Raw genomic sequence first — 25,187 nt, 5'->3', positions numbered from 1 at the left:
GCCCAATAAGGGAGGATTTGCTATTGGATCTAGTTATGGGGATGAGCCAGAGCAGATAAGAGAAGTAAAAGTAGGGGAACATATAGGCAAGTGACCATAATATAACACGCTTTAAGATGACACTAGAGAAGGACATACGAATGACAAAAACCAAGTTAATAGATTGGTGAAAGGATGATTTTGAGGGACTGAGAATAGAACTTGAAGATAAAATGGGCAACAATATTGACAAACAACCATGTAGAACAACAATGGGAAACATTTAAAATGGTCTTCAACAGATTGCAGGAAAAATATATTCCACTAAAAGGAAAGAACAAACTAAATACTAATGAGACTCCATTAATGAATAAAGACATAATGAAACAATTAAAAGACTTGCATTTACATAGCGCCTTTCATGACCACCGGACGTCTCAAAGCGCTTTACAGCCAATTGAAGTGTAGTCACTGTTGTAATGTGGGAAACGCAGCAGCCAATTTGCACACAGCAAACTCCCACAAACAGCAATGTGAAAATGACCAGATAATCTGTTTTTGTTATGTTGGTTGAGGGAGGAATATTGGCCAGGACACCGAGGATAACTCCCCTGCTCTTCTCCGAAATAGTGCCTTGGGACCTTTTACGTCCACCTGAGGGGGCAGACGGGACCTTGGTTTAACGTCTCATCTGAAAGACGGCACCTCCAACAGTGCAGCACTCCCTCAGCACTGCACCGGAGTGTCAGCCTAGCTTTATGTGTGCAAGTCCATGGAGTGAGAGTTGAACCCACAACCTTCTGACTCAGAGGTGATTGAGGGGAAGGAAAGCGGCATATATTAAGTACAAAGACAGCAGAGAGAATACAAAGGGATTAGGAGAGAAGTCAAAAAAACAATTAGGAAGACAAAGAGAAACTATGAAATTAAATTATCAAGGAACATAATACAAAATAGTAAAATATTTTACAGGCACATTTTAAAAAAAATGAAGGTTGGGATGGGAATAGGGCCATTACGGGATAGACAGGACAATATCACAGGTAACGATAGAGAGACAGCAGAAATATTAAATCATTATTTCGCTTCGGTATTTACCAGGGAGATAGAACAGGTGGACATGACATTGGATGATGAGATGAGTAATGAGAAGTGCAATTAAAATTTTTAAAAGGGAATATATTAAATAAACTAATCAAACTCAGAGGATAAAACCCCGGGATGGATTGCATCCATGCATTTTAAAAGAATCTAGGGAAGAGATAGCAGAGGCATTACTACAAATATTTAATAATTCGTTAGAATAAGGTGTAGTGCCAGAGGACTGACAGATAGCTAACGTAATACCTATATTTAAGAAGGGGGATAGAACATGTCCAGGGAATTATAGACCAGTCAGCTTAACATCGGTGGTAGGAAAAATAATGGAATCCCTACTAAAGGAGAGAATAGAAGAACATCTAGAAACGAAAAGTATAATAATGAATAGTCAGCATGGATTTCAAAAGGAAAAATCTTGCTTGACCAACCTTATTGAATTTTTGAAGAGGTAAGAGAGAGAGACAATGGTAATGTAGTAACGTAATTTATCTAGATTTTCAAAAGGCCTTCCATAAGGTACCCCATAATAGACTAATGAATAAGGTCAGAGAATGTGGAGTCAGGGGACAAGTAGCAGAATAGATTGCTAGCTGGCTTCAAGACAGAAAGCAGAGAGTACGAGTAAAGGGCAGCTATTCAGTGGCAGAAGGTGGGTAGTGGTGTTCCACAAGGATCAGTGCTGGGACCACTGCTGTTCACAATTTACATTAACGATTTAGACTTTGGAATCAAAAACACAATTTCTAAATTTGCGAATGATACCAAATTGGGGAGGATAATCAATACTGAAGAGGACTGCCACAAATTAGAGGACATTAATAACTAGGGTTGCAAAATTCTGGGAATTTTTAAAAGAGGAAACTTTCCATGGGAATTTTCGGGAATTTAGAGTTGTTTTGCACACTGATGGTTTTTGTCTCTGACCCTTATATTATCTTTGTCGTCAAAATAGACATACTGTTCCATACAAGTAAAAACAGGCTTTCAAAACTTTATTTAGGTTATAATTTTTAACTTTATTGAACCCCCACAAAAAAGACCCATCTAAAATAAAATAAAAAGAGCATCAGCTTATTTAGCCTGTAATTTGTCCTTATTTTGTCCCTATGAGTCTTGAGTCTTCTACTCCTCATTGCTCCTCCTGATTCTCTGACTCTGGCGTGTCCATTTCCTCCTCTGTGTCAGTGTCTAGCTGTGTGGTGGACACTTCTGTATCTGGCTCAATAAGTTGTAGGTTCGCCCGGATAGCCACCAGTTTCTCCACTCTCTTGTTAGTCAGCCTGTTGCGCACCTTTGTATGCGTATTCCCAAAAAGTGACCAGTTTCGTTCAAAGGCCGCTGATGAAGGTGGGATTTGGAGTATCACCGATGCAATAGGTGACAGGGCCTCACATGCACAAAGTCCCTTCCACCAGGTATGTGCACTGATATGCTTGCATGATTCCCATATCCCATCCCCATTCCAAAGACCTTGCTTGGTAGAGAACTTTGCCAGACTTGTCAGAACTTTGCCCACATCCAGATTGAGATGGTGTGAGGGGGTAGAAATCACACTAAGCGCTGTTGATCTGTTCTCCAGAAAGTATTGGTCTCCCAACATGCTTTGGGTCCAGCATGTATGCTGCAGCATGAATCGGCTTGACACAAAATTCTTGACGCATCTGTATGAATTGAACAATTGCCTTCTCCTCTGCTTTGAGCAGCAGGGATGTGGGTAGGGCAATGCTGATTTGTTCTTTTAAATCAGTAAAAAGCCTGAGAACATCTGACAAGACAGCGTCATCTCCTTCAATCTGAGCAATTGCAGATGCTACTGGCGAGAGTAGTTTAAGGCTGCTAACCACTCTCTCCCAAAACACATCATCCAGCAGTATTTTCTTGATGGTGGTTTCCATATCCCCAGACTGGGATATTGCCATTTCTTGCAGCGACTCCTTACCCTCCAGAAGGCTGTTGTACATTATGACAACACCACCCCATCTAGTGTTGTTGGGCAGCTTCAGTGTGGTGTTCTTGTTCTTTGTCATTTGCTTGGAGTTGTAGGTTGCTGCAACTACCTGTTTTCCCCTGACATACTTAACAACTTGCTTGGCTCTCTTGTACAGTGCTTCCATGGTTCTCAAACCCATGATGTCCTTGAGGAGCAGGTTAAGCCCATGAGCTGCGCACCCAATAGACGTAATATGAGTGAAGTTGTTGCATTTGGATAAATGCTGCTGCATCTTTGTGGCATTCTTTACATATGGCTTTCTACAGTGTTTGCACATGTACACAGTCTTTCCATCTTTAATGCCTGGGGTAAAATGCTTCCACACATCCGACGGTAAACGTGGCATTGTTCTATGCAGAGAAATAAAGGGCATTCATCTCTGTGTCGAACTGCGGTCGATCAGCACGATTGCAACAGGGTGAGTACATTTTTGCTGATGCTCCATGTGATGGAAGCATGACCTGTACACACACGACGCTACATCACCAATAGTGTATTATTTTGTATATTTTAAATTGAAGGACAACAGAGTTCAACAAGTAACTGGTTTATTTGGTATAAAGTCTGATTTACTTACTGCATCATCACAACATCAGCAGAAAACAAAATGACTTCCCTCAGGACCCCTAACCTGGATCTTAAAAAAACTATAGCAGTCTTACAGATGCCTGCAGGCCAATCACAATTCGTATGCAAATATTACAAATAGAGGGAGCTAATCACTCATCCAACCAATCAGGACACATTTGTTCACAGTCACACACAAAACTTGTAATTATTAAAACAAGCCAAGTAAGAAGATAAACATATATTGATTAAGAAATTCCTTAATAATTAAGATTCCATCTCTGTTAGTAATTTTAAGAGAGGACCTGTGGAAAAAAAAGAAATACAAAAAAAACAATATTATGCTAGCGTGTGCTTTTTTGGGCAAAATTCCCAAGCTAAACTTCCCGTGGAACATTTCCGGAAATTTACCGGAAACTTTCCACCCCTTTGCAACCCTATTAATAACCTTGGAGAATGGGCAAATAATTGGCAAATGAAGTTCAACACAGACAAATGTGAGGTATTACATTTTGGTAGGAAGAATAGGGAGGTCACATCACTTGGAGGGTGGGAGTCTAGGTGGGGTAGAGGAACAAAGGGATCTCCGAGTACAAATACACAAATCATAAAGTTGCGTCACAGGTTAGCAAGGCCATTAAAAATGCAAACCTAACACCAAGGTTTATTGCTAGAGGGATAGAATTGAAAAGTAGGGAAGTTATGCTAAACCTGTATCGAACCTTGGTTAGCCCACACTTGGGAGTACTGCGTACAGTTCTGGTCGCCATATTATAAAAAGGATATAGAGGCACTGGAGAGGGTGCAGAAAAGATCTACAAGGATGATACCAGAAACGCGAGGGTATACATATAAGGAAAGGATGAACAGGCTGGGTCTCTTTTCTCTTGAAAAAAGGCTGAGGGGTGACCTAATAGAGGTCGATAAAATTCTGAAAGGTTTTGATAGAGTGGATACAGAGAGAATGTTTCCACTTGTGGGGAAGAGCAAAACTAGAGGACATCAATATAAGATAATCACCTGAATTCCCTATTGGATTTCTTGAAGAAACTTCTTTACCCAAAGAGTGGTGAGAATGTGGAACTCGCTACCACAGGGAGTGGTTGAAGCAAATAGTATAGATGCATTTAAGGGGAGACTGGACAAACATATGAGGGAGAAGGGAAGAGAGGGTTATGCTGATAGATTTAGAAGACAGACGGGAGGAGGCTCGAGTGGAGCATAAACACCGGCATGGACTGGTTGGGCCATATTTCCTATGTAATCTATATATATAAAGCGGCTCTTCTGTCTGTCTGTCCCGGTGTCTGTCTGTCTGTCCGTGTGTGTTCTATACGTTTGAAAGTTACAGAGCGTCCCGACGCGCGCGTTGCCTCAAAAGAAAGCTTGCGATTCCGGACCGGTCATAGGCGTATTTACCTTTCGGCCGGACAAAAATCCCGCCCGCGGTATCCGAAAAACGTTCAGCGTTCCGCTCATTAGCATCTCATTAGCGACCGTGTGACGTCGAGGTCGGCCAATCGGACGGCGGGTTCCTGGCGCGTGCCATCCTACAGTTGAGTGTCGAGTGACTCGACGATTGACCAATCCTACGCTTCGGTGACCTGACCGGTCGACCAATCGGTGCGTGTGTGGGCGGGCCTTATCCTTCTGAACCGGGGTGAGTGGCCGCCATCTTGATTTTTCACGATTTTTTCCCCCACACTTTCAGTGTGTTAGGGAACTAAGGTAAATATTTGAATTGTGTGTTAGGGAATTAATTAACAATTTATTTCAGTTTTATATTGTGTTTAGCAACCCCCCCCCCTCCTCCTCACCCTCGCGCAGGGGGGACTCAGTGCTGGTCTCCAGGCCCGCTGCAGGCAGGCCTGAAGCTCCAAAAATTTCTCTCTCTCTTCCCTCTCTCTCTCTCTCCTTCTCCTCTTCCCTCTCTCTCCTTCTCCTCTTCCCTCTCTCTCTCTACTTCCCCCTCTCAGGTTTGACGATGTCGGGGCCCGAAGTGAGCCGCTCTAACGGCCGCCAGCCCGCGGGGTTTCCCTGCCTACTCCCCGCTCTAACGGCCGCCAGCCCGCGGGGTTTCCCTGCCTACTCCCCGCTCTAACGGCCGCCAGCCCGCGGGGTTTCCCTGCCTATTCCCCGCGGGCCACCTCGCGCCGCTGGCACTGACCGCGCATGCGCCGCCCGCCCGCGAGAGCCCGCTCTGGCTTTTTTTTTTATAAACGGCAACCACGCATGCGCACGGCCCGCCACCCCGTGACGCCAGCACGCATCAGTTTAAAAAAAATGAAGAGGCCGCCAGTTGCGCAGCCGCCTTGACGCCGGCACGCATGCGCACGGCCCCCGTGACGCCAGCACACAGCCTCGGGAGATCGCGGGGGGTGCGAGCCTCGGGAAATCGCGGGGGGGGGGGGCGCTTCTCTGTTTCCCCCCCCCCCCCCAGTCTCTCTCTGTCTCCCCCCCCGTCTCTCTGTTCCCCCCCTCCCTCCAGTCTCTCTCTGTTCCCCCCTCCCTCCAGTCTCTCTCTCTTCCCCCCCCCAGTCTCTCTCTGTTCCCCCCCACCCCCAGTCTCTCTCTGTTCCCCCCCACCCCCAGTCTCTCTCTGTTTCCCCCCCCCCCCCAGTCTCTCTCTGCCGCCCCCCCACCCCCCCAGTCGCTCTCTCTCTCTCTCTCTTCCAACAACAACATGCCCTCGAAAAAGCCTCGGCAACGCCGGGCTCACCCCAGCTAGTGTAATATAACTAAGCCTGGGAAATCAGCTGCAGTTACATCCAATCTGCACACAACTACAGGCAGTCAGAGGTCCATGTTAGGATTGACATTACTAGAGCAAGATGTTTCACCCGTTAGGATACTATATAATATTTTTTGATTTTATAATATTTTTTGATTTTAGGGTTTAACCTAATTAAACCCAATAACTATCCACTGAAGAGAATTCTAAAATCAAGCTTAAATCTGATAAAATCCAAAAACACTAATGTTGTCTTCAATTCAAACTACTTAATAATATAAAAAGAATTTGCCCTTTTCCTCATCGTATGCAAGATCATTCATTTCAAATGGCATGTTGCTCCCCTAAGTAATAAAAAAAGGCTCCTGCCGACTGATTGAGTTTATTGCCCACTGTCGTACTGAGCTCACGGTTTGTGTTTTAATATGTTGCGATTTCCCAATTAAACCCTAAGTTGTCTGATTGCAAACATTTATTTTGCCCTGAAAAATCATACATTTGCTCACAGCATTTCAGTGAAATGTGAAACCTGAAAACTCAAAAACAAATAGTAGCCCATTATTGCTTTGCTTTTCTGGGACCTTTCCAACTTCCTGTTATGGTGTTATTAACAGACCAATGACACCATCACCAGGAACTTCTGTTAATTCACAATGTTCCAGAACTGACAGCTTAAAAAACATACAAAGCACAGGATCCTGTTACACTACATAGTAATTTCATTTCTGTATAAAGAGCACACACTGCTTAATTATCAGTCATAAACCAAACACTGGTCCGACCTCAACTGGAGTATTGGTGTCCAATTCTGGGCACCGCACTTTAGGAAGAATGTGAAGGACTTAGAGAGGGTGCAGAAAAGATTTACAAGAATGGTTCCAGGGATGAGAGACTTAAATTTGCTTGGATAGACTGGAGAAGCTGGGGTTGTTCTCCTTAGAGCAGAGAAGGTTGAGAGAAGATTTGAGAGGTGTTCAAAATCATGAGGGATTTAGACAGTAGAGAGAGAAACTGTTGCTATTGGCGGAAGGGTCGAGAACCAGAGGACACAGATTTAAGGTGATTGACAGAAGAACCAAAGGCGACATGAGGAAAAACTTTTTTACACAGCGAGTGGTTAGGATCTGGAATGCACTGCCTGAAGGGGTGATGTAGGCAGATTCAATCGTGGCTTCAAAAGGGAATTAGATAAGTACCTGTAGGAAAAAAAATTGCAGAGCTACGGGGAAAGGGCAGGGGAGTGGGACTAGCTGAAGTGCTCTTGCAGAGAGCTGGCACAGGCTCAACGGGCCTAATGGCCTCCTTCTGTGCTGTAACCATTCTATGATTCTAGTTCCATATCCCTTAATGCCCCTGCTTAACAAAAATGTATCAATCTCAAATTTTCAATTGACCTAGCCACAACAGCTTTTAGAGGGAAAAGAGTTCCAGATTTCCATTACCCTTTGTGTGAAGAAGTGCTTCCTGACATCACCCCTCAATGGCCTAGCTCTAATTTTAAGGTTATGCCCCCTTGTTCTGGACTCCCCCACCAGAGTAAATAGTTTTTTTTCTATCTACCCCAACAAATCCTTTAATCATCTTAAACACCTCAATTAGATCACACCTTAATCTTCTATACTCAAGGGAATACATGGCTAGTCTATGAAACCTGTCCTCATAATTTAACTCTTTTAGCCGTTATCATTCTGGTGAATCTGCGTTGCAACCCCTCCAAGGCCAATATATCGTTCCTGAGGTGCGGTGCCCAGAACTGAATGCAGTATGCCAGCTGCAGTCCAAGAGCTTTATACAACTGTAGCCATAACTTCCACCCCTTTGTATTCCAGCTGCCTTGAGATGTAGGCCAACATTCCATTAGCTTTTTAAATTATTTTTTGCACCTGTCCACTAACTTTTAGTGATTTTTGTAAACGGGCCCCAAAATCTCTGCTCCTCCACAGTTCCAAGCTGCTCAGTTAGAAAATATCTATTTTTCTTAGGTCCAAAGTGGATGACCTCACACTTCCCCACATTGAACTCCATCTGCCAAAGTTTTCCCCGCTCAATTTATCAATGCCCCTTTGCAACTTTCTGATCCTCTTTACACTAGTTACTGTGCCACCTGGAAACTTTGATATACGTCTCTCTATTCCTTCATCCAAGTCATTGATAAATTTAGTGAAAAGCTGAGGCCCCCATACAGATTCTGTACTCAGAATTAATTCAGTGCCTCTTGTTAGATTTACACCTAGTAAAATCAGGGAAATATTATTAGTTCCACATTCAATCTAGCCAATTTTGACAGCATTTAAGATGAGCACCATGTGATAAGACAGGTTAACCTATGGGGTGCATCCCTTGGTCACAAATGGCTTATCTTTCAAGCTCCAGTTTCAACAAAGGGTATACAGCCAAAATTTAACCTATCTTTTCTCTTTACAAGTGATGGCAGTTCCATTGTATATTTCCAGCATTTTTCGGTTTTGATTCAGATTTCTAGTATAGTAAACTCTTTTTATCCGGCACCGACGGGACCGCCGTGGTGCCGGTTTATCAAAAAGTCCAGATTACAGAGAGTTATAGTTAAAAGGTACAAGAGCTCGTACACAGCAACAAATCCAAGCTTCCCTGTTGCTTAGCAACAGCTGCAAGAAGCCCGGCCACAGACCAAGTGTCCCTGTTGCTTAGCAACAAGTGCAGGAACCTCCAATTACACAGCCAAGAATCAAGAAACGGCCACGAATGAAGAAAAACTTAACTGAACCTACTCCTGAATTTTGCCGGTTAACTGAGATTTCCGGTTGTTTGGGTGCCGGTAAATCGAGAGCTTCCTGTATTTGCAGGGTTTTTTTTCTCTATCGTTTGACTGGAGACCCTTGTGCATTCAGTGATGATTCACTGGAATATTGCTATCAGAGTTATAGATCAAGTGTACGTCCAATTGGCTGGAAGAGAGTTGAAACAACATAACTGTCAAGTCCTGAACTGGATTTGTTTGAAGTGCTTTAACTGTTTACAGCACTTGGCAGGAAAATTGAATCTCTCACTTCCAAATCAATGAAAATATAAGTAAGTAGAGCTGCTAAAGAAAGGTGCAAGGGAGAGCATACACATACAAATCAAGTTAACCATTCCACAGAAAAAAACAATTCAATGAGAAAATTTTGGGATGATTCTGATCATCTAAAGTATTCTTTGCACTTGCACAGCTTTACTGTGATTTCTCATTTACAGTGTAACCTGGTAAAATGCAGACTTACGGTGCATTCACATTACAAGTTTGGCGTCAGCAAGAAGCAGTTTCAACTTCGCACTGAGGCTAAATGTGCGGAGTGCAAATTTGATAACCAGGCCTGAACCAACTGCAAATTGAAGCAGAGTGAAGCTATCTCCTCCAGAGTCGTCTCCTGCTTTGCTCCAGTTATGCCCTGACTCTTGAGTCTGGCTGCATTTACATTATAGCTGCAGCATTAGTGTTTGTTGCAGTGTAATTGCTCCCTTAAAAAGCAAATGTGCACATTATCTGAAGTTTCAAGTGCTGACCGATGCTTTCAACAAAATAGCATACATAGTCCTTCGGCTGATTTGCAGGCTATTTCCATCCAGTTAATTGTGTAACTGCCAGGCACTAAGTGAAAAAGAAATTACCCTACAATCCTAAATGTTATAAAGGGAGATAGCGGTGCACTGACTTGGCAACATGTCATTTAATTGTAGTTTATATTTTAAAATCACCAGTCGGAGACAGCCTGTACACTGACATCTTATGAAGACCTCTGACTAAAGTGAACATAAGTTCTCTTTCTGTGTTAAGTGAAAATGCAACCATGGACAGTATTCTCCATTTGTGTAATCACCACCCAGAACTCATCACACCACAGGGCTCCATGCAAAATTCCTTCTCCCAGTCTACTTCAAGAATGCAATTTCTAAACATCAAATCTGGCTACAACACCATCTGAGAGATGCTACAATACCTAACATTTTGGATTACAGCAGGGATAGAGCTGCGATGTTAGGACTAAAATTGTTGAATCTGAATCCAGAAAACAGCCTTAATTCCATACAATAAAAATGGATTGTGACATTTTTAGTCATCATTAAATTATGACCCTGTCCCTCGGCAAATCCAATAGTTCATTTACCATTATTACTGATTCAAGGAGCCAAATGCCTTTTTTTTTTAAACTTGCAAAATATCAAGAGAACACATGCAGGGACAAGACAAAATCACTACCGAGCAATTTGAACAGTTACAAATTCTTGTTGAAAGAAATGTGAATTCTAAATTTGAAAATTTGAATAAAGTACAGGAGGTTTCAATACTGTGACAATTTCCATTGCACACTTTCTTTTGTTTAACGAATTTTAAAAAGGGAACAAAACACAAAAATAATAGCGCATAAATACAAGAATTATGCAGAAACTGCCAGACAAATATACATAATTTCTGCACCTTACTTACACAATGAGAATAGGTTTCATCTGCTACCATAGGTTCAACCACCATCTGATGGCCATTTACCTGAAAAGAAGAAAATAATATGAAATATCTTTCAAACCTTAAGGAGACCAAGGGTACAGTTATAATAAGTCTGCAGTTACTGCAATTCACTACACTGCCTACATTTCTAAAGCCCAATTGCTACGGGCAATGGTTTATTTCAACTAAAAAAAGAACCGGCGGGGAGACGAGAAGAAATGTTTTCACGCAGCAAGTTGTTATGATCAGGAATGCCCTGCCTGAAAGGGTGGTGGATTCAGATTCAATAGTAACTTTCAAAAAGGAATTGGATATATACTTGAAAAAGGAAAAATTTGCAGAGCTATGGGGAAAAAGGAGGAGTGGGACTAATTGGATAGCTCTTTCAAAGAGCCAGCATGTGCAGGATGGGCCGAATGGCTTCCATCTGTGCTGTATGATTCTGTGCTGAACTATTTCAATATAAAGATTTTGGGAATGACGGTTGAGGTCATGGACTTGACGCTTAGGTTTTGATAAAAACTGTAGCCTGGTCAGCCAAAACTATCCAATCCAATGAGGAACACCCTACCCACAGTCTCATCAGAAAGGCTGAATTGTTGACTGACATGCAGGCTGAGCCAAAAGAGACTCTGGTCAAAAGTCTGCCATTGCTGCCTGTGTATCCTTGATAAAACTGGAGCCTCCATTAAAATGTTAACAGTGAATTAATTGAAATATGCCTGAACAATGTTTTCAGCTTGCCATGTTTGCCAATGAAAGCACAAAGGTGTCCATGGCAGAGACAGACAATTTAAAAATGAAACAACCAATGCTCGGCAGGATCAAAGCAATTTTTACCCCGATTGACTTTAATCTACATTTACAAACATGGAGATTTAGGTACAATCCACAAAAGACTATGAATTAGAAAAGGCAATGAAGACTACTTTACAACTGCTGGAGTTTTACTGGGGGGGGGGGGGGGGGGGGGGAAGTCACATGAACAATCATGTTCCATCCTGTAACTCAGCAGCTATTATTATTGGATATACACGGTGCTTCAATGCATGGATCCATCACTCATTTTAAGGGAAACAGCCTTTGAAAGCTTGTACACATTACTTCATATCCAATTACACTTTGAAGGGTTTCCTGAAGAACATAAAAATATGGTAGTGGAGCATCTGAAAACCATCAAAGCTGTGTTAAATCACCTCAACAGTCAAGCGCTCTTTTGAATGTGAACAGATATTGGCTAAGGTTTGTTGAAATGCCTGCCTTATGACCAGTTGAAAACACTGCTCAAGGCACAGCCCTTCATCTGACTTGCTGAGCATTTCCAATATTTTCTGGTTTTGTTTTAAATTTGCTTCAACAGTCATTCTTAGTACACGGTAATAAGATACAATGATCACTACTTGTTATTCTGGGCAACAGTGAAGGGGATTCTTTATGTTAACCAGGATAACATGTTCTTAAATCAGAATTTATTCAGAACACACTACATTCTCTATAGTACAGGTTTTCAAGGCTAAGTCCGTGAGTGCATACCTAGGGGTCCATGAGGTCAGATTTCTGCCCATCTGGGTGAGGAACATACAAAGAGTTGTGTCTCTAGAATTCATTTGTGTTTACTTCGCAGGAGGTTCCTTTTGTTGCTGTACAGGAATAAATGTTTTCGACAATGATAGCATGGTTTTCCTTTAGGAATTCTATTGGGGGGGGGGGGGGGGGAGGTGCTGAGAGTATGTCATTATTTGCAAAGGGTCCCTCTGGAGTGTGTCATTGTTTACTGCAGGTTTCCCCAAAGAAAAAATTGAAAACTGATGCTGTCCAATCAACACAGTGTCTTTGTAAATCACATGCAGATGATAGAGCACAAGCCATTCTCGACAGGGGCGTTCCTGCAGCTCTTTCCGGAATTAAATAGTGATTGAAGCTAAACTGAAATACCCTTTCTTTTCTTTTAACTGTACTAATTTCATTCTTTAAGGGAAAGATTATAGCTTCACAAAAAACCCATTTTTGGTAATATACGCAGCATTCATTATTTTAATTGGATGTTTTAAAATCATGATTAATTTTAAAAATAGGAGCTCAATTTCCCCATAAAGATGCAAGACAAATCCACTGCTTGGCAAATCACTAACAAGGGGCCACAAATTGAGAATTATGACTAAAACACTGAAAAACAGAAGTTTTTTTGACGTGAATTATTAGAATATGGAATGCTTCACAAATGACAATTGAGGCAGAGAATATAATGTCATTTAAAAGAGAATTGGATATGTATTTGAACACGAATAACATAAATGGGTACAGGGACTTTTCCCTCCCTACCCTGACTGGGTCAATGCATCACATGATGTGTTGTGAAACCAAACAGAACAAGCTGAAGCCAGGTTCAATCCCTATTGCATGTAATGGATACAATTTATGCCCCGGTCCCAATGCAACACTGTATCTGCCTGCTCCCTCTCTGGAATAGGAAGAAAAGTTCTATTACAGGAAACTTTGTGTTATCCGGAGGCTAACTGTCCGGAATGCTCAAGTCACCGGCAAAAATCAGGTGCCGTTTTCGTTAGGTTTTTTTTTCTCGTTGCTTTTTTCCTCAACAGTCAAGGTCTGCTGAAGCTGTTGCTAAGCTACAGAGACGCTTGGACTGTTTAGAAGCTGAGCAACAGGGTTTGTTGACAGGTACGGAGCTCAGAAGCTTCCGTATCTTTCAACATTAGCGCTGGAGTGTCCAACAGTTTTGAGGGAACGGCAACAGCTTGGTCCCGTCGGTGCCGGATAGCACAAAGTTTCCTGTACCTATGTATGCACAGTAATATTTTTACCACTCAAAATTAAAATTAAAAATCTTATTCTAATGTAAGCATTTACTGAGCAAAATATTTCCTGAAAAGCAAATTCAGGCCTAAACAATGTTTAATTATGTTAGCAACAGATAACCTTTTCTCTACTGCTCCAAAAGTAGCATGATGGCTTTTTAAAAAATCTCTCAATTCTGCTATTAAAACAGGATTAAATCTTTTCCCTATTATTTTTCAATGGATCCACAGCTGAACTCGTTCACAATTTACCAAGTACCAAGGCCACTCTTTCAGCCACTGTGTACTCCCTCTTCTCCTGCCTACAAAAGCCTCCTTTTGATTGCATTTTTTCCTGGTGCCAGCCCACAAATTGCCAGATTTATTGAACTCAATCACGGTGGGATTTGAAACCTTGACCTCTGGATTGTCAGTCCAAGTAGGATGCTGTATCCTATGTAAAGTGACACACAATTATCAGTTTTGTTTTCCTATTACTCCAAAAGGAGGTGGGGATAAAACAAACCTGAAATAATGTCATTAGGACGAATGTCCTTTAGGGAAGGAAATCTGCCGTCCTTACCGGGTCTGGCCTACACGTGACCCCAGGCCCACAGCAATGTGGTTGACTCTTAATGCCCTCTGAAATGGCCTAGCAAGCCACTCAGTTGTAAACAACCGCTACGAAAAACAATAATAATAAAACCGGACGGACCACCCGGCATCGACCTCGGCACCGGAAACGACAACGGCAAACCCAGCCCTGTCGACCCTGCAAAGTCCTCCTTACCAACATCTGGGGGCTTGTGCCAAAATTGGGAGAGCTGTCCCACAGACTAGTCAAGCAACAGCCTGACATAGTCATAATTGCCAAATCATACCTTACAACCAATGTCCCAGACACCACCATCACCATCCCTGGGTATGTCCTGTCCCACCGGCAGGACAGACCCACCAGAGGTGGTGGCACCGTGGTATACAGTCGGGAGGGAGTAGCCCTGGGAGTCCTCAACATTGACTCAGGACCCCATGAGGTCTCATGGCATCAAGTCAAACATGGGCAAGGAAACCTCCTGCTAATTACCACCTACCGCCCTCCCTCAGCTGATGAATCAGTACTCCTTCATGTTGAACACCAATTGGAAGAAGCACTGAGAGTAGCAAGGGCACAAAATGTCCTCTGGGTGGGGGACTTCAATGCCCATCACCAAGAGTGGCTCGGTAGCACCACAACTGACCGAGCTGGCCGAGTCCTAAAGGACATAGCTGCCAGACTGGGTCTGCGACAGGTGGTGAGGGAACCAACAAGAGGGAAAAACCTACTTGATCTCGTCCTCACCAATCTACCTGTTGCAGATGCATCTGTCCATGACAGCATTGGTGGAAGTGACCACCGCACAGTCCTTGTGGAGACGAAGTCCCGTCTTCATGTTGAGGATACCCTCCACCGTGTTGTGTGGCACTACCACCGTGCTAAATGGGACAGATTTCGAACAGATCTGGCAACTCAAAACTGGGCATCCATGAGGCGCTGTGGGCCAGCAGCAGAATTGTATTCAACCACAATCTGTAAACTCATGGCCCGGCATATCCCTCACTCTACCATTACCATCAAGCCAGGAGATCAACCCTGGTTTAACGAAGAGTGCAGGAGAGCATGCCGGGAACAGCACCAGGCATACTGAAAAATGAGGTGTCAACCTGGTGAGGCTACAACACAGGACTACTTGCATGCCAAACAACGGAAGCAACATGCGATAGACAGAGCTAAGTGATCTCACAACCATCGGATCAAATCAAAGCTCTGCAGTCCTGCCACATCCAGTCGTGAGTGGTGGTGGACAATTAAACAGTTAACAGGAGGAGGAGGCTCCAAAAATATCCCCATCCTCAATGATGGTGGAGCCCAGCACGTGAGTGCAAAAGACAAGGCTGAAGCATTTGCAACTATCTTCAGCCAGGAGTGCCGAGTGGATGATCCATCTCGGCCTCCTCCCGAGGTCCCCAGCATCACAGATGCCAGTCTTCAGCCCATTCAATTCACTCCACGTGATGTCAAGAAACGGCTGAAGACACTGGATACTGCAAAGGCTATGGGCCCTGACAACATTCCGGCAATAGTACTGAAGACTTGTGCTCCAGAACTAGCTGCGCCCCTAGCCAAGCTGTTCCAGTACAGCTACAACACTGGCATGTGGAAAATTGCCCAAGTATGTCCTGTCTAAAAAAAGCAGGACAAATCCGACCCGGCCAATTACCATCCCATCAGTCTACTCTCAATCATCAGCAAAGTAATGGAAGGTGTCGTCGACAGTGCTATCAAGCGGCACTTACTCAGCAATAACCTGCTAACTGACGCCCAGTTTGGGTTCCGCCAGGGCCACTCAGCTCCTGACCCCATTACAGCCTTGGTCCAAACATGGACAAAAGAGCTAAACTCAAGAGGTGAGGTGAGAGTGACTGCCCTTGACATCAAGGCAGCATTTGATCGAGTGTGGCATCAAGGAGCCCTAGCAAAACTGAAGTCAATGGGAATCAAGGGGAAAACTCACCATTGGTTGGAATCATACCTAGCACAAAGGAAGTTGGCTGTGGTTATTGCAGGTCATTCATCTCAATCACATGACATCACTGCAGAAGTTCCTCAGGGCAGTGTCCTAGGCCCAACCATCTTCAGCTGTTTCATCAATGACCTTCCCTCCATCATAAGGGCAGAAGTGGGGATGTTCGCTGATCATTGCACACTGTTCAGCACCATTCGAGACTCGTCAGATACTGACGCAGTCCGTGTCCATATGCAGCAAGACCTGGACAACATTCAGACTTGGGCTGACAAGTGGCAAGTAACATTCGCACCACACAAGTGCCAGGCAATGACCATGTCCAACAAGCGAGACTCTAACCATCTCCCCTTGACATTCAATGGCATTACCATCGCTGAATCCCCCACTATCAACATCCTGGTGGTTACCATTGATCAGAAACTGAACTGGACCAGCCATATAAATACTGTGGCTACAAGAGCAGGCCAGAGGCTGGGAATTCTGCAGCGAGTGTCTCACCTCCTGACTCCCCAAAGCCTTTCCACCATCTACAAGGCACAAGTCAGGAGTGTGATGGAATACTCTCCACTTGCCTGGATGAGTGCAGCTCCAACAACATTCAAGAAGCTCGACACCATTCAGGATAAAGCAGCCCGCTTGATTGGCACTCCATCCACCACCTTCAACATTCACTCCCTCCACCACCGGCGGACTGTGGCTGCAGTGTGTACCATCTACAAGATGCACTGCAGCAACTCGCCAAAGCTCCTTCAACAGCACCTTCCAAACCCGCGACCTCTACCACTTAGAAGGACAAGGGCAGCAGATGCATGGGAACATCAGCACCTACAATTTCCCCTCCAAGCCACACACCATCCGGACTTGGACCTGTATCGCCGTTCCTTCACTGTCGCTGGGCCAAAATCCTGGAACTCCCTTCCTAACAGCATTGTGGGTGTACCTACACCATATGGACTGCAGCGGTTCAAGAAGGCAACTCACCACCATCTTCTCAAGGGCAATTAGGGATGGGCACTAAATGCAGGCCTAGCCAGCGACGCCCACATCCCATCAGTGAATTTAAAAAAAATTAGAGGTATATTGCATGTGCATATAAAAATTATACATGTGTCTAACCATATTATATAATTTCAGTTTCATACAAATTTCCAGTTTTATAACAAAGCCATGGGTAAGGTTTTCCTCAGCATTTTGATGACAACTGCCAAATAAACTGAACACCTACTTGAAGCCTTTTGTGGTTGAAAGAATGCCACCTTTAATCCTCAAATCTGATCAATGTGCTATCATTTCATACAGAAAAAATGTTAAGAAAAGTCAAACAAACATAATTCTGTAGAACATCCAATCTTTACCTTTAACCGAGATTCACCAGGCCAGGTGTCCTCGTTGTTAGGTTCCTTCGGAACGTCATTAACAAGAAGGTATCCCGATTAACTGTGTCTGTGTTAGATCAATGGGGCCATGACTTCAGCCTAGTTTGAACTCCAATCTGAACTCTCAACTCAAGGAAGACATGCTACCAGTTGTGCACTTTGCACAGTCAGTAACGTGCTTGTCTGGGCTTGGACGGCTACAAGGCAGTTCATATGTCTGTTTGAAGTTGCAGCCTCCAATGCTTTCGATGGGGCTGTTCCAAGAATACATGGGGTACTTCTCTGGTGAGAACATGGAGTGGCCGAGCAACGAGAAGACCCTACCTTGTAGGTCACTGTTGGACATACAGACTAGAAAGGCTCTGGGTTCACTCCTAGCCTGTGTTGAATTAGCTCTTGGGCATGGCAGCAGTAATTCAATGCAAGATGAAGAATATGGCATAAATCAAGCAAAATCCAAGATTAGATGACACTCCCCGAAGGCAGCTACTATTGTTAATATAAAATTTTCTGATGACACAAACCTATGAGGGCAGGTAATGAGTAGAAAGGAGATTGGTGATCTTCAGGGAAATTTGTAGCGTATTGCATAGATAGACTGACAAATGGCAGATGGATTTTAATGTGTATATAAATGTTGGGTAATTCATAAAGGAGCATGAGCCAGTAAGCATGAGTATGATGTAAAGGTTTCTAGTTTGCATCTCCAGTGCCAGAGGCCAAAAAGGAAAATATTTTGGGACCATTATTCATCATAGCCTAAAAGCATTTGGTTACTGTGAGGCAGTTATCAATAAAGCAAATTAGGTACTTGGATGCACTTGAACTGCAAGTCAGAACAATTTGTAATTATACATTGTAGCGATCAATGATGAGGCCAATTTTGGAGTGTGGCATGCAGTTTTTACTCATCCAAGTTTAAAAAGGTAATCGATAAATTGCAAAAAGAGTGATCAGGATAATTGCAGGTCTGAGAGTCGAAGAAAAGCTCAAGTCGTTAAACTTAATTTCACTGGAGTAAACGGAGGGGAAACATGAAACGGCTCTTTAAAACAATGAAAGGGGCTGAAGTCAGCAAGCTATGCAAAGTAGGACAATAAGCAAAGCACTAGAGGAAACAAATATTATTCAAAAATCTGCAGTATATGGAAATGTGGAATAGACATCCAGAGAACATAAAAACAGAAAATGCTGCAAGTAACCAGGTCAGTCAGCATCTGAAAAGATAGGTTAACGTTGACGCTAATGTTCACGTACACAGGTAATGTTTTGTGTGTACCTATCATCAAGCATTCTATTAAGATTGTGAAAAAGACGACGGGAGTGGGAGAGAATCAACCGATACTCTATTAAGCAGTTTAATTCCCTCTGACTAGTGAAAAGTTAGGTGATATAAAAGATCAGTGAAGTGATGGAGACATACAAAGGAACATAGGAACAAGAGGAGGCCATTCAGCTCCTCAAGCCTGTTCCAGAAAAGGACAAAGGAACATGCAAATAGGGGGTTGAAAATACACACAAACAAAAAGTCAAGAAAATGGAGAGAAAAAGGAGACTGCAAATGCAAGAAGTCTGAAATAAAACAGAAGAAGCTGGCTAAACACAGTGGGTCTGCCAGTACTGAGAAAAGAAAACACAGATCAAATAACCACATTGCAGAACTCCCTGCCCCCATCAATACTGTGCCCTGATGAAGTGTCTCCACCCCATCATTAACCTGTATACCTTCCTCCTGGACATCAACAGATCTGTCTCATATCACCAGTGCCCACTTCTGTGACGAAAATGGAGGGTATAGCTCAGACCTGAAGTTACTGAAGTTCAGATTAAAAGACTGCAGAGTGCTCAAGAAAAAAGACACTGTTCCTGAAGCTTACACTGACCCTTGTTGGGGAAGTGTAGGAGATCAAAGACAGAGATGTCAGAATTAGAATGGGAGAGCCGGTAGCGAGCGCAAGGAGGTCAGAGTCACACCTGCAGACACAACGGAGCTGTTTGACAAATCACTATTTGGTCCCCCAGTGCAGAGCAGTGGATACAGAACACTGGATTAGAAGTACACATAAATTGTTGACTCAAATGGAAAGAGCATCTGAAACTCTGGACAATGGTGTGGGAAGACTGTGATTGCACCAGAAAATGCCACGGTCAGGACAGCTGGATGTAGGGATAATGGAAGGGTAAATAGGGGCATCTGAGAAAAAGTGGTTGATTTGGGGTCAACTGACATTTCCAGAAGAGAACTCTATCCAGATCTGTTAAAACGGGGAATTGAGGATTGGATATAGTAACAGCACTACAGGGTTTTTTAAAAATGTATTAATACTTAAAATTCATATTCTTAAAGCACTTCAAAGCCTCTTCACCATCTACAAGACTCAAGTCAGGAGTCTGGTGGAGTATTTACCATTTATCGGAATAGGTACATCCACAACAAGCTCAACACTATCCAGAAAAGAACAATTCACTTGTTCAACACCTCAGCCACTGGACTCTATATCCATGCTCTCCACTATCACCTCACTGTAGCTGCTGAATGCACAATATACAGGAAACTTTCGATTTACCGGCACCTAAATAACCGGAAATCTCGGTTAACCGGCAAAATTCAGGAGTAGGTTCAGGTAAGTTTTACTTCATATCACTTGCCTTCCTCGATCTATTGCTGTGCAATTGGGTGTGGCTGCAGCTGTTGCTAAGCTACAGAGACGCTTGGAACTTGTGGCCATTGTTCTGCACCTGTTGCTAAGCAACAGGGTTTGTTGCTTTATACGGAGCTCTCAGCTCTCCGTATCTTTTACTATAGCTCTCGGTTATCCGGAACTTTTGATGAACCGGCACCACGTTGGTCCCGGATAAAAAAAAGTTTCCTGCACAGGGATTCACTGCAGCAACTCACCAAGGTTACTTTCTCCTGTGACCTCTACCATCAGGAAGAACAAGAGCAGCAATATTGTGGGAATACCATCACCTCCAACTCCCCCTTCTATTCACTAACTATTCTAACATATATCGCTGCCGTTCCTTCATCATTGCTGAATTAATATCCTGCAATTTCCTACCCAGCACCATTGTGGGAGCACCATCACCACAAGACTAGTGGTTCAAGACGACAACCCACCAGTACCACCTCAAAACTCGGGATGAGCAACAAATGCAGCTTTGCCAGCGTTGCCGAGATCCCACGAATAAAAAAAGGCCTCAGGTGCGTTATGACAACATTGCCACACCTGGGAGCTTGAACTATGGGACTGGGAGAAGCAGAGATGACATGGGAAAGTACAAGTAGTTTTGGCAAAAACCTTTCAAATAAGCAACTTTGTAACAGCCAAGCATGACCGAAGGGTATTCCGGCAGGGCCTGTAAAAGTATGTGTAATTTTTATTTTAATTCATACAGTTGCTAGTTGTTAGAACTTTACTGCACTGAATAAATGCATCTGTAGTTCTCAAAAAGTAAATGTAGATTTTTACATTTTAAGCAGAAAATGTGAGCAATGTGACTCAAATGTTGAACAAGATCTTTTTAAGAAATAAACAAGTCTTTCTCTTCTTTCAAAAGAAAATAGCATGTAGCCACATGTGGTTATGGGGACATGAATATGAAGCACTGTACTGCAAATTAACCAGTACAGTATTGAAGAACTCCAAACTTAGAAAGAAACAAGAAGTAACAAGAATTTATGCACCACCTTTCTCAGGACATCCCAAAATGTTTCAGACACTTTTTAAGTGTAGTCACTGTTGCATAGGCAGACGCAGCAGCCATTTTATGCATAGCATTAACAGCCATGAGATAAATGACTGGTTTATCCATTTTGGTGATGCTGCTTGAAGATGAATGAACTCCTTTGAAAAGATGTCATGAGATATTTTACATTCACCGTAACAGGTAGACGAGGCCGCAATTTGATCTGTCATTCAACCACCAACGATGCAACTAAAGTGTGCTCAACACCTGAAGCAGGGCTTGAACCCGACATCTTCCAGATGCAAGGTTAGAGTGTTAGAAGTCAAGCTGAGACTTCTGATATTCAAGAGCTTATTGTTCATCACTGGAGTCCCCTTTGTAACCATAAGGACAATTGTTTTCCACACCTCCCCTCCCCCAACCCAATTATCTTGGCTGTACACATGGGTCAGCTGAAGAAACATAGAAGATAGGAGCAGGAGTAGGCTGTTGTATCCATGTGTTAATGGAGACCCGGAATGCAGGAGTTGGTTTAACAGGTGTTTACTGAACAAAGTCTGGAGGTGAACTAAAAGATACAAGACACTATACAGGCTTATATAGCCCGAGTGGCCACTACCGGCATTACAGTACACAGGGGCTCTTAAAGGCACATACACCGCAATTCCTCCCCTTTTAGACAACCAGTACATAACATTTTAAGTAATCATTAATTAACATATTACAAGAACAATAATCTACACATTTGCTGCAGTTAATCAATTATAAGTCAGTCTCTCTGGAGGCTTCCTGACTCGGTCCGGATAACGCCTCGGTGGTGTAGTAGGCTCTTTTGGCAAGGTCGATTCGGCTTGAACGCCACTGTCGGGTTCATCTGGTTCCAGTATCACCGGATCGGCGGTAGATACTATGGGTATCTCTGCTTCATCATTAGGCGTATAGAGTTGTGGTGTAGGTTGTCCCTTTTCGGATGACTCGATGATCTGGTCAGCATGGCGCCTTATTATGCTTTCTCCAATGTCCACGGTATACATCAGCGGTCCTAGTCGTGTGCAAATAGTTCCAGGCTGCCATTTCTCGGTACGGTAGTCCCGGGCCAAAACTTGTTGACCTATCTGGAAGGTTCTAGTTGGCCTTTCATTCATGCCTTGAAATTGCCGGTTCTCTACGTCCCTTCTGATGTTTGGCTTGATCAAATCCAGCCGGCATCTTAGTCTTCTATTGAAAAACATCATGGCGGGAGTTTGGTTTGTAACCACGTGTTGCATTTCTGTATGCGAATAAAAAGTTATCCACCTTATGCTGAAGTTTATGTCTTCATTACCCATGGCCTTTATGGCCTTCTTGAAGGTCTGGACAAACCTTTCAGCCAATCCATTGGTGGCGGGATGGTATGTGGCGGACGTGTAGTGCTTAACCCCATTGTTTTTTTTAAGAACTTCCTGAATTCTTCGGACACAAATTGCGGTCCATTATCAGTACAGATCTGTTCAAGCAGCCCATTCCTGGCAATTATGGTCCTTAATACTGTGATGGTTTTTTCCGTGGTGGTGGAGGACATCTTTATTACCTCCGGCCACTTGGAGTGCGCATCAACCGCGATTAAGAACATTGAGTCCCTAAATGGACCAGCAAAGTCGATGTGTACCCTTTGCCAGGGAGATGAGGGCCACTCCCATGGATGTAGAGGGGCTTGTGGTGGGGCATTTTGGACCTTCTGGCATCCAAGACAGCCCTTGGTCATTTCTTTGATGTCTCCATCGATACCTGGCCACCACACAAACGCTCTGGCTAGGTTCTTCATTTTCACTCCACCCAGATGCCCCTCGTGAAGCTCCTTTAGCACTTTATTCTGGAGTTTGGGTGGAATCACCACTCTGGATCCACACATCAAGGTTCCTCGGCACACTGACAGCTGTTCTCTTCTTGGCGAACCACTGTTGCCAGCATTCGCGCAATGTGCTGGCCATCCCTTCACCGTTAAATCGTAGACTCGTGAGAGAGTCGGGTCATTTCTCGTTTCCTTTTCAATGGTAGAATTTGTTACTGGTAGACATTCCACTATGGTTGAGTGGAACATCTCCACTGGGTCCACTGTAGGTGCCTCTTCTACCGTTGGCAACGGTAGGCGCGATAAACCGTCAGCATTTCCATGCTGTTTTGATCCTTTGTATTCTATGTCATATTGGTGTGCCCCTAGGAAAAGGGACCACCTCTGTAGCCTTTGCGCTGTCATAACGGGAACGCCCTTTTTAGGGTTGAATATGGAGACGAGGGGTTGATGGTCAGTCAACAAGGTAAATTTTTGTCCGTGTAGGTAATGGTTGAATTTCTTCACTCCCCATACCAGGCTGAGTGCTTCCCTGTCGATCTGGGCATAGTTACGCTCAGCTGAGTTCAATGAGCGTGACGCAAAAGCTATCGGCCACTCCGAGCCATCAGGGAATTTATGCGATAATACCGCTCCTACGCCGTAAGGGGATGCATCACACGCCAGTCTGATTGGCAGTGATGGGTTGTAATGAGCCAAAACTTCCTTGGACGTGATCAAGCCTTTGCATTTATGGAAGGCACGTTTACAGTCTTCGCTCCATTTCCAATTTACTCCAGTTTGTAGCAGTTCGTTAAGAGGGTGCAGAACAGTTGACAAGTTCGGTAAAAATTTATGATAGTAATTTATCAATCCCAGGAACGACCTTAATTGAGAGACATTTTCAGGTGCAGGGGCTTTTATGACCGCTTCAAATTTTCAGGTGACTTATGCAACCCTTCTTCCTTAATTATGTGGCCACAATATGATATTTGTTTCTGGAAAAATTCGCACTTGGGGCGATTTGCTCGTAGGCCCCGTTCTCTCAGCCTAGTGAGCACCTGCTCCAAATTGGCAAGGTGCTCGTTGTCGTTTTCTCCTGTTACAAGGATGTCGTCTCGGTAGCATTGAGTCCCCGGAATCCCTTGCAGGACTTGCTCCATAGCTCTTTGCCAGATAGCTGGAGCTGATGCTACTCCGAAAACCAGTCGATTGTACTGGTACAGGCCTTTGTGTGTGTTTATCGTGAGATACTTTTTAAGAGGCCTCCTCAACCTCCATCTGTAGATATGCCCGTGCCAAGTCAATTTTGGTGAAACGTTTCCCTCCGGATAGTGAGGCAAAAATATCTTCTATCCTCGGAAGAGGATACTGTACCGTGTGAAGGAGCGGGTTTACAGTCACCTTGAAGTCCCCACAGATGCGAATTTTTCTCTGTTCTTCAGCTTTATCATTATTCAACGTTTTCTTCATGACCGGGACGATGGGTGTTGCCCACTCGCTCCAATCTATCTTGGATAACACGCCTGCCTTTTCCAAATTCTCCAGCTCTGCCTCGACTGCTGGACGAATTGCATATGGCACCGGCCTTGCCTTAAAAAACTTGGGAATTGCCGCATCTTCCACTTTTATTGAGGCGGTGACGCCTTTCAAGGTTCCTAGTTCCTGTTGAAACACTTCTTTGGCGTTGGCCAAGATGTCTTTTAATCGTTCAGGTATGACGTCATCATCATTTTTTTTCTTACTGGTCACTGTCAGTGCCTGAATGGAGTGCCAGTCTAAACATATCTTCCTGATCCATTCACGTCCCAACAGCGGTAGACCACCATCTTGCAGAACGTATAAATACAACTTCTGTATTTCCTTGCCGTTGTATACAACAGGCACCCTTATTTTCCCTCTGGGGTATACTTTCTGCCCCGTATATGTTTTCAAGTTAATGGATGTGTCTTTGAAAGGTATATGCGGAAATAGCCGCTCGTAATCCCGTCGATTTATGACGGTCAGAGCTGATCCTGTATCTAGCTCCATTTTAACTGGGGACCCCGCTATCGTGAGGGTAACCCAAATGGTCTGGTAATCTTCTTTGGCAATTACATTATGTAATTTGAGACAGCTT

General features: G+C 43.7%; 1 protein-coding gene across 4 annotated transcripts in view; it reads right to left on the bottom strand.

The window, feature by feature from the left end:
* Positions 1-25,187, bottom strand: part of LOC147124943 (ribosomal protein S6 kinase alpha-6) — a 141,391-nt gene that overhangs the window by 74,173 nt on the left and 42,031 nt on the right. For 3 of the 4 annotated variants that reach the window (XM_085995169.1, XM_085995153.1, XM_085995145.1), the window contains exon 2: positions 10,816-10,875. The exons of the other annotated variant lie outside the window; for it this stretch is intronic. In XM_085995169.1, coding sequence (XP_085851295.1) covers positions 10,816-10,875 — 60 coding nt within the window. The remainder of the gene's footprint in view (positions 1-10,815; positions 10,876-25,187) is intronic. 4 annotated transcript variants of the gene reach the window in all.

The sequence above is a fragment of the Somniosus microcephalus genome, chromosome 1 (assembly GCF_052327205.1).
Source record: "Somniosus microcephalus isolate GS21.2 chromosome 1, FLI_Smic_1.0, whole genome shotgun sequence".
NCBI lineage: Eukaryota > Metazoa > Chordata > Chondrichthyes > Squaliformes > Somniosidae > Somniosus > Somniosus microcephalus.
Note: the sequence above shows the minus strand (reverse complement) of the source record. Positions and strands in the feature narration are given on the sequence as shown.